A 9,713-nucleotide genomic window follows, 5' to 3' on the forward strand; every position below is an offset into this window, starting at 1 on the left:
AGATCGATAAACCTGTGGACTGAGAATGCTTTTTATATAATGTGCAGGAAAAGCAACATAAACTTCAGCGTAAACTTATAAAAAATGCAAACACGCTGTCAAGACTGTGTTGAAAGAGAGAGTATGGGAACAGCACACTTTGATATACGCATGAATTGCACAAAGTTGGTGGTAGAGTGGTTTACTTTGAAAAGACAGCTTTAGCAATCCTCGGTTGACTGTGGTCAGTACTAAATTTACATTGCTACATTTGCAGCTTTTACTTCCTCTTCTTTTAAAGTGACACGTAAACAGGAACAATCTGAAAGTGTGAACATTTCTAACATGCACAGGGTTGTACTGTAGATACTTTAATGTTTTAGACATGCATACTGTAAGTCCCAAAAGACTTGAAATACTCAGAAAAAGCTAAATGTTTGCATTTAGTGGTTCATGTTTTTAGACCATGACTCATGTGGCAGCAGTTTTTCAGGAAGTGGCTAAACACTTACGTCTGAGCGTGTTATTCCAGTTCCTTGCTGTTATCTCAATGTTTTTGCTAAAAAAAAAAAGACAAAAAAACAACAACAAAGTTTTAGTTTTTCATGTCATGTTTGCACCTTCAACAGAAAATGCCAAGTGATGACAGTTGTTTTTTTTTTAATCAAAATGTAATTTCTTTCACTCGTTTTTAAAAAAATATTTCTGTGCATTCACCACTTCCATTACGCCATACACAGCTGCCTTCCTCTCCCCAACTGAAACCCATTAGTTTATACTTTTCAGTGGTCTATTCCCATGATATATCCTGCAGCTACATTTCATCAGAAAGAACATTAAATGCTTGTTTAACTTTGGCATTATCTCTTTAAAGTGTTTTTTTTTTTTTTTTACTCTTCTTTCCTTTGTAAGTAACAAACATAATGCTCTCTGCCCTTTCTCTGGTTCCTGTAAGTCAAATGCAAATAAAGAGATGAGTTAGTATTATTTTACTACCCTTCTGTTTTTATGCTCATGTTTGATTTCAAGATGCATTTCCTCATGCAGTTAAATCAAATTGGAGTTAGGGCAAGGGTAACCTGAGGTTGCAAGCGGCTCTTTAGCCTCTATCCAGAGGCTGCCTATGTCTGTCTTTAACAAACAAAAATATGGAGACGATTAATGGTTATTTCTTTTAAACATTTTAATTTTCAGTTATCATTGTTGTAGGCCTTAAGTGACTTTGATTTTCTCCAGTTGTAAAAATGTGTGGCCTTTACACTGAATTAAAAAAATGTTTTAAGATTTTGTCAGCTAAAATGTGCATCATAAGTCTCTGGCCTGGTGCTTTTTCTTCTAAATTGGCAAATCTCAAAAGCAGTCCTCAGTCTCCCTACTAGGCTACCTATTGATTCCAAATCCAAAAGAGGAAAAGCCTTAGTGGTAAAATGGACATGGACAGATGTGTTGGTGTCATTGCTGGTGTCAAAGTTTAAGCACCAAATAATCATGAATAGCCCACTGCAGAGTCATGACTTTGCCATAAAACATATTAATGAATGGTCAGTCAGGCGAATTAGGCTGTGTCACCTTATTTATAAGGCACAAATGTGTTTTGTGACTCTAGATATGTTACCCCCCTCTTTACATTTAAAAGTTTGTTCATTTCCATAACCGCTTATCACGTTGGGGGTTGCTGGAGCCTATCCCAGCCAACATTGGGCGAGAGGCAGGATACAGGGTCCAGGCACAGGGCCAACACACGCCTGGCAGGGCCAGCACATAGAGACAGACAACCATTCACACTCACATTCACACCTACGGGCAATTTAGAGTCACCAATTAACCTGCATGTCTTTGGACTGTGGGAGGAAGCCGGAGCACCTGGAGAGCACCCACGCTGACACGGTGAGAACATGCAAACTCGAAACGCACAGACTCTGCTCCCCCACCCTGGGTTTGAAACAGGAACCCTCTTGCTGTGAGGTGACAGTGCTAACCACTAGGGCTGCAACTAACGATTGTTTTTATTGTCGACTCATCTGTCGATTATTTCTTCGATTAGTCGACTAATCATTTTATCGAAAAAATGGGTTAAAATGTTGAAAAATGTCAGTCTGTCTCTTCCAAACCCCAAAATTATGTCATCTAATGTCTTGTTTCATACTCACGCCAAAAGGTTTTAGTTCACTGTCATGGGAGAGTGTGTAAAGCTGCCAATATCTGAACGTAAGAAGCTGCAATAAGAGTATTTTGGGGTACTTTTATAGTACTTTTCTATGAAAAATGACTCAAACCGATTAGTCGACTACTAAAATAGTCACAGATTATTTTAATAGTCGATTAGTCATCAATTAGTCGACTAATCGTTGCAGCCCTACTAACCACTGCACCACAGTGCCGCCCATGTTAAAGGTTGCTGACCCCTAATCATTAGGGGGGCAAGTTTAGGCCTATTTTCATATTAATGCATACATATTTGACCACAGATTATCAACCATGATTAAGACAAAATTCAACATCCTGATAAAGAGAGAAGGACTGAAATGCTTTTTCATTGTGGCTTTAACCAACAATTCTTAATGAAATTTGACAGGTGAGAAGTTATCAAGTGAATCTTTGTCCTTACAATCAATATCCTTGTGCTGAAAATGATCCATATTAACACATTAAAGTCCTGTAATTGGCAAACGCTCACCAGGGATGATCAGTGCGACAGATATGTAGTGCTTCTCATTGTGAAAGGCAGGAAGTGCAGCATTATGACATCATGTTGATGTGAATCATCATCACCATTCATTCTGCGGTAAACTTATAAAAACAAAACATGCTATGTACATATTTCACGCTGTGTCAGTCTTCCATGTGAAATCCACCTAGTACTCCTCTGATACTGTGTCGGACAAAATGTTGCTGCTGGGGCTGGTGGTGATGTGGGTGTCAGTGGGTCCGCACAGTGCAGGCGGGGTGGGTGTAGTTGTGGAGGCCTGCTGAGAATGCTGCAGCTTCTTCCGGTTTATCTTCCTCTCTTTGGCACGTCTGTTCTGAAACCAGATCTTCACCTGAGATATCAACAACAAAAATATATTTGTTAAGTATTTAGATCAGAAATAGCAAATGACGAAATGTTCTAACGCTTTCCTTGGATCTATATCTTGGGCCTTTGTTATCAAGTGTGATATCTTTGGTGGTTGGTGACATGCAGTGAATCGGCTGAACATTCTCCCGCCTCTGCCTTAACTATTTATTGCTAAAGTTTAGCAATTTCCTTTTTGCTCAGAATGATTTTGCTGCACTCAGTTGTGGGTTTGACAAACAGAGTGAGCAAGAGGATAAAACAATAATAACAACAATAATAGCATCGTGAGAGAGTTGCACTCAGTTGTGGGTTTGTCGAGCACAATAAACAGGCGGATAGAACAATAATAACAGAAATGATTGTGTACTGAAAGTGAGGCAGGGTTTCACCATTAACACTACTTATGCAAGATGTTTTGTTTGGCCACATAACATTATGTTGTATAGAGGTTTCTGCTGTTTCATCTAAAGCTGGTTTCTCAAAATGAGAAGGTTAAAGAACTTTCTGCTGATGTGTCCAGAGTTAGTATTGATATCTATATTCATAACAATAAGAAAAATACAGCACCAAGCAACTACATGGACCAATAACTGTACTTTGAGGAGCGGCAGGTTTATTTTCTAATATCACTAAAATATCAAATAATGTAAATCACATGAAGAAAGCCGACCTAACCCTTTCCTAACCTCTGCCCACTACCACCTCACAAAAACATAAAGCAGAAACAAAAGTGATCAACTAATTGTTACACCTCATTTCATGAAAAGGAGGAACTCCCCTTGCAGTTCCTTTGAGTTACTGGCAATCTATTTATTATTGTTTTCCGGGCCCAGTTTTAAAGTGAGCCTACGTAACTTTTGAACTTTTGTAACTTTCATGTCTGATACGACACACCCTTGTGCAACCCAGTGCCATCAGAGATTTTTGTGTAACAACCTTACTAGAGCTGGTACGACCACCATCTTGTGGTGCATTTACAAACACAACATTTACAGTAAAACTTGCCACAGTGGCTGCTGTTCAGCAAAAGTAACACAATGAGAAGAAAAACAATGTTTTAACTCTTATATCTGGCTTTTCCTGAAGCATTTTCTCACAGTATCTTTCAGCAGACGTAGTTTGCAGGAAGGTCATAATAGTGTGTCTACACAGGAGGCAATAGAGTGTTGCAGGATTGAGTCCTAAAACCTGTAAATGAGTTAGCATTTTAGCACTCCTGTTTTCCTTGTCTCAAGGTCAATGGGTTTGCTGAATGGGTTTTGGTTAAATTAAGATATTTTCACATTCTGTTCCATGACATAAAATATGTCAGTAAATACCCCACTCATAAATTTTGAAGCTTTTAGGTTTCTTAAAAAAGATGGGCGCTAACATGTGGCTAAATGAGACTACAGAACTTCACCACATTGGACACAGCTTTACAGCGTGTGGTGATGATGAAATAATGCAACCAGGTGTAGTTCATTTATAGCCTAACGTTTACTACTTAATGTTTACTTCTGGCAATAGCATTAATGCTTAAAAAATCATAAAAGTGGTGTTAATTTCTGCAATAATCCAAAATCCAAAAATTCCATAGGCTTTTTGTTGCAGGAACCAGGGCGATGTTAACTTCTGTGTTGGCCTACAAATAACTATGTGGCTCTCACCTGATTGACTAATGCTCCCTACAAGGGTCCTAGTGTCCCCTGCTACATTACAGTCCCCTAAATAATGACAGTCTTCAACAATGTTAAAGAGTTTGAGGTGAATTTTTCCTCTACATTTGCTCCTGCCTATTTCAATCACTAGTGCAATGTTCGTTCAAGAACTGCTCATCCAAACAACTTCACACTTGACACAACTCTTCCTTGAGTCCTGAGCAACACCCCTACCCTGACGTAGCTGCGTCCTCTAGCAGTGCTACAGTATATGCATCATTTGGGTGAAAAAGCTGTCACAAACATTTTTGGCCTCAATGAAATCATAACCCGCCTATTTCCTGGAACAAAAGCGTTCATTCTGAAAAGTTGTATCACTGATGCTTGAAATGTTTGAGTTTGTCATAGTGTAACATCTCTGGCCTTTCTTTCTTCCTCTGTTCTTCAATATACTGTAGTGGGCAACAGATTGCAAGCTGAATCCAGCATACCTAACAGTTAATAGGGTCCCCACTCATATCCCTACACAGTGTGTTCCTCTGGCGGTACTAATGCACTACTAATATGTCCCTGTAGATCTCAAGAGCTCACACTTGACACTGCACTTCCTTGGGTCCTCAGCAACTTGCCAAGTGTGAAGTTGATCAGATGAATGGTTGTCCAAAAAATCAAAAGAGAAGAGGCTCCTTCCATTTTGGTTGGATGTCCTGCTTTCATTTGTCTACCCCTTACTTTTCTACCTCTAACTTTAATTTGCTCCAGTCTCACCTGTCTCTCAGAAAGGCTCAGTGCCATCGACAGCTCAGTCTTCCTCCTCATGGTGATGTAGCGGTTGTACTGAAACTCCTTCTCCAGCTCCAGGCGTTGCTGGTCAGTGTACACAACCCTGTACTTGTCCTTAGTGCGAGTCTTTGCTCCTGGATCACACAGAAATAACCCAGATTTAGTAAAACAATAAATACAACCTTGGTTGGGTTCAGTGAATGTAAGTAAACAGGCGTGTTAAACATGATCATAATGTCAGCGAGTCACGTGCACTGTGAGCCAAACAGATGACTAATGTGTGTGCGTCTGGTGCCACGTTCAAGTTCAGGCGCCACTTAAAGCCTCATCAACTCTATTAATCACACTAACTAGAACTAATGTAAAGACTTCCCACTGCGTTGCATCAGCGGTTCCCCTTATCACCGTGAGTGGTGTTTACATAGGTGTTTACACAGGCAGCTATTCATTGACATGCATGTTCACACACGTACACACACACTCTTGGGAAAAGGTGAGTCAGAGTTATTGATCAGGAATCTTGACCGTGTGACAGCATCGATCGAGGCAGACCAGTAAGCAAGCAGGCCTGAGAGTGTCGCCTTTAGTAGAGATACGGTTTGACTTCTGCAGACTTCCTGTAGTGCTGGTGTTATCTCGCCCTTTCGCACCCACCCAGTGGACAGAGAGGGTGGGGAATGACATTTCTGCAGACTTGTCGGCCGCCACTGTTAGCTTTGCATTGACATCTCAAACCATGCTGGCGGAAGGGAGAGGCGAAAAGCTTGATGAATGTGTGTGTGCAGTCAGTCTGACTTCACTCTGTATGTTGAAATTGTTCCTGCCTATGAATGTGTGTTTTACCATATCTGTACACCCACTCAGCAAATGGCTTTTAGCTTGTCATCATCATGTGATTGCACCAATACTGATGAAGTGATGTTAGTTTGACATCCTTAATGTTAGAGTATTAGACCTGTTTCATGTTTGATTTGTGATCAGCACCAAAAATTTTAATTATTTTAAGAAATAATTATATCTTTACACAGACTATTTATGATTGGCCAATTCAGTGCCTACATGTAACCATGGTATCCAGTATGTAATCCCACCTGTGGCGGATGGTCTGATGGGCTCATGTGGCTTCCTCCTGGAGCTGAAGGGGTCCTGTCCGGCGATGAAGTTGTATGGCGTGAACGACCCTCCTCCAGCGGCGGTGGGCGTGCCGCTCAGCTCCGGGGAGCAGAAGCTGACCTGCCCGGCGCTGGGGCTTGACCCCGGGAAGCTGTACGGATACTCCTCCCGGGGAGCGTAGACGGAGTTCCAGGCGCTTGTCGACGGGTCACCGACTCCCGGCACGTGATGGTAACTGGTGTAGTCATACGGAGGCGGGAAGTACTGACTGTTCAGTGACAGCGTTTGAGCCGGGTGTCTGGCCGACTGTGAGTTGGGGTACATACCGGTGTCCTCGTGCGACAGGTAGGGTGACTCTCAGGTAGACCTCGGTGAATCAAACTACCGGGCGCATGATAGGCCTCCTTGTTTACTCCCAGCAGGCTCTGCTTTCACTTCAGTCTAAGGTTCGGCTACCTGTGCACTAAGACTACACACACCTTTATAGATTTACTGCCGAGGAGTTCAAAAGTATCATAGTGACGTCACCTTTTACCTGAGACCCACCTGCCCGCTCGTCTTGGCGACGTGAGGGCATTGACCTAGGTTTACCCATCCTGCCCTGGTGGATCATTCTGATAGGGCCATCATGTAAGGTGTGCGTGAGGTGTAGCCTACATGTGCACGCACATCATGTGATATTCAGCATAGAGATTGTAAATAGAGATATGAGCAGGCTCAGTGGTGGTAATATATTTTTTTTTACCAACAATGAAAAGCATATTCACAATTGTACCTCATGAATATTATAAGCAAAATGAAAAGTGAAAGTATTCATTAGGCAGGTCAGAAGGTATTTCATAAATGTTGAGGTCATGAGTCCATATTGCCCCGTATACTAATTTGCACATTTATCATATTATTTAACTTTTGAGTTGTATTTTCTATAAATGTTATCTTCTTACATTTTTTATTATCATTTTTTTTACAACATTGTGAAATATGTGCAATAATTTTTGGAAACATTTCTTTCTTTTTTTTTTTGGCTTAAAAAGAGTTAAAATTTAAAATATTCATACTAAAGAAGTATCTTAACCAACCTTAAGAAACCCAACATGTGAAATATATGTGTATTTGTAAAGTATAAACACATTTTGATGTCATACAACCCCCTTAAGTTCCCAGAATTATTACAGAGAACATGATGATATGGTAGACATAGGGCGCCTGTCAGTTATATAAAGTATATTGCATGAAAGTATTTTTGTTATCAGATTATCGTAACTGACACATTGACACATGGACGCAGTTTCCTCTTGCTGCAGCTATATTGAGGTTAAACTAACCTTAATGAATTCATATACAGATCAGTGGTTTAAAGTGACATATTTTCCAAGCTAAACTATATTTGAAATGTCAAATGTAAATGTATAAAGCAGGAACTGGCCCCGCCAGACAGATGTTTGAAAAGGCCTAATATTTGCCTGCGAAATGTAGTGGAGTAGAAATACAAAGAGAAGAGGCATAACATGGGAAGATGCAAGTAAAGCACAAGTGTATCATAGCTGTACTTTTGTAAAGGTAATCAGTTACATTTCCCCAGTAAGAAGACACAATGTACTGCATGCTCATCAACAACAAGTGCTAAGCACAAATTAGTGGTTCCTCTAACATGCTTCTCTCCCATTGGCTGTTATTTTTAAACAAAAGATATCAAAAAACAACACAGCTTCCTCTTTTTATTCTCCTAACAGACAGTTCCGTTCAGTAAGGTATTTTTCCTAAGGTTAATAGTTCAGAATGCAGGAAGACAAATTTGATCTGATTTTATGATGTTATTATTTAGGGGACAGTGAGGTGAGGAACCCAGAGGAAACATGCAAAAAATGAGCTTGTAATTGTTGATTTTTATGATTTCCATCTGAAAAACAACATATCCTCACTACTTTCTGTAATGTATAGTTAGCTACAAATGTGTTATAATTTATTATGTTATGTTATTGTGTTATTATAATCAAGTTTAAAGTCATGGTAAAGTTTTATAAGTTTATTATCCACTATGTCCCTGCTTAAAACAGCCACACGAGGGCAGCAAAAAACTGAATACTAGCAGGTAATTCACCACAACTGGAGTCTCTCAGAGTTACAGACTTATAGTTTCCAAACGTATGATCAGTATGAGCATATTTTTCACTCAAAATGTCATGAATGAAGTACACTGTGTTTTCTATATGTTGAGCTTGTCTTCTGCATCTGAGTCGGCCGAACATTCATAAAAGATTCATGCTGGCACGTTGGTCAGAACAGTCATTATCTGCCATAACAGCCATCAGCTGTTAGCATGAGACAGGCACATGTTAATGGAGAGAAAAGTGCTACAGGCCTGAACATTAAGGGCAACATCAAACTTATATCGCACAAAGCTTGAAACATAGCCGCCAAGTAAAACAACTTGGATAAAAATAAGGAAATGTGGTTTTAGCACTTACAGTATACATTAGAGCGTGTGCTAATGTACAAACTGGACTGTTTGGCTTTACATGCTCCTAAAACTGGTGCTGAAAATGTTCTCAAACATTCAGACCTCCAAAAAGATCCCTATGATGTGTAGCACATGTCTGCTGCTGTGTCCCAAAAATGAAAACCTGAGCTATTTTCAGACTGTATAACTCTTTAATATTTATTTGAACAAAGGGTTACTATAGAGAATGATATTTAGAGATTCAGTTAAAACAGTGCAGCATAAACAGTGTTCCCATTGCTGTCCTTGTAGTCGTCCCAACGTTCAAGTTCATCAAGGGGGAACTAATAAGAGGCTTGTATCCTCTTTTCACCAATTCTAAAAGCTCACATGTGTCAGAAAGAGAGCTGCTGTACTGTAGGTGCCCAGACACACCCAGAGCTTTCATCTTCCACACTCAGGCTTCCTCTACGGCCTATTACAGTCTAGTTATCAAGTGCTAAACACCTACAGCACGTCTGTAAGATTCTGCTTCACCAAGACAGTCAAGCACTGAAAACTCATTCCAGTTTCAGTTGTTTTATTTGATCATAGAGTGTGAGGCAGTCTGTGTACCCACTAAGAAGTGCCTCGATTTCAATAAGACAGCAGACAAATTTTGGTTTAAGTAATGACTGTGGTGACACCATGCAGGACTGCA

At 40.1% G+C, this 9,713-nt stretch overlaps 1 protein-coding gene across 1 annotated transcript; it reads right to left on the bottom strand.

Annotated features, from left to right (window-relative positions):
• Positions 1-1,144: 1,144 nt before the first annotated feature.
• On the bottom strand, positions 1,145-8,929 carry cdx1a (caudal type homeobox 1a). Its single transcript, XM_049586724.1, has 3 exons — positions 6,552-8,929; positions 5,446-5,594; positions 1,145-3,020 (listed from the first exon to the last, which is right to left on the bottom strand). The coding sequence occupies exons 1-3, from the start codon at positions 6,895-6,897 to the stop codon at positions 2,835-2,837; spliced, it is 681 nt and encodes a 226-aa protein (XP_049442681.1). The 5' UTR covers positions 6,898-8,929; the 3' UTR covers positions 1,145-2,834.
• Positions 8,930-9,713: the final 784 nt, after the last annotated feature.

This window comes from Epinephelus fuscoguttatus, linkage group LG9 (assembly GCF_011397635.1).
Source record: "Epinephelus fuscoguttatus linkage group LG9, E.fuscoguttatus.final_Chr_v1".
Lineage (NCBI taxonomy): Eukaryota > Metazoa > Chordata > Actinopteri > Perciformes > Serranidae > Epinephelus > Epinephelus fuscoguttatus.

What these genes read in the sequence shown, in the direction of transcription:
- cdx1a (XM_049586724.1), bottom strand. Translation starts at nt 6,897, where the DNA reads ATGTACCCCAACTCACAGTCGGCCAGACACCCGGCTCAAACGCTGTCA. An exon ending in CATCAGACCATCCGCCACAG is followed by an intron (nt 5,595 to 6,551) that starts GTGGGATTACAT and finishes TGTGTGATCCAG; the next exon opens with GAGCAAAGACTCGCACTAAG. An exon ending in TGAGCCTTTCTGAGAGACAG is followed by an intron (nt 3,021 to 5,445) that starts GTGAGACTGGAG and finishes TTGATATCTCAG; the next exon opens with GTGAAGATCTGGTTTCAGAA.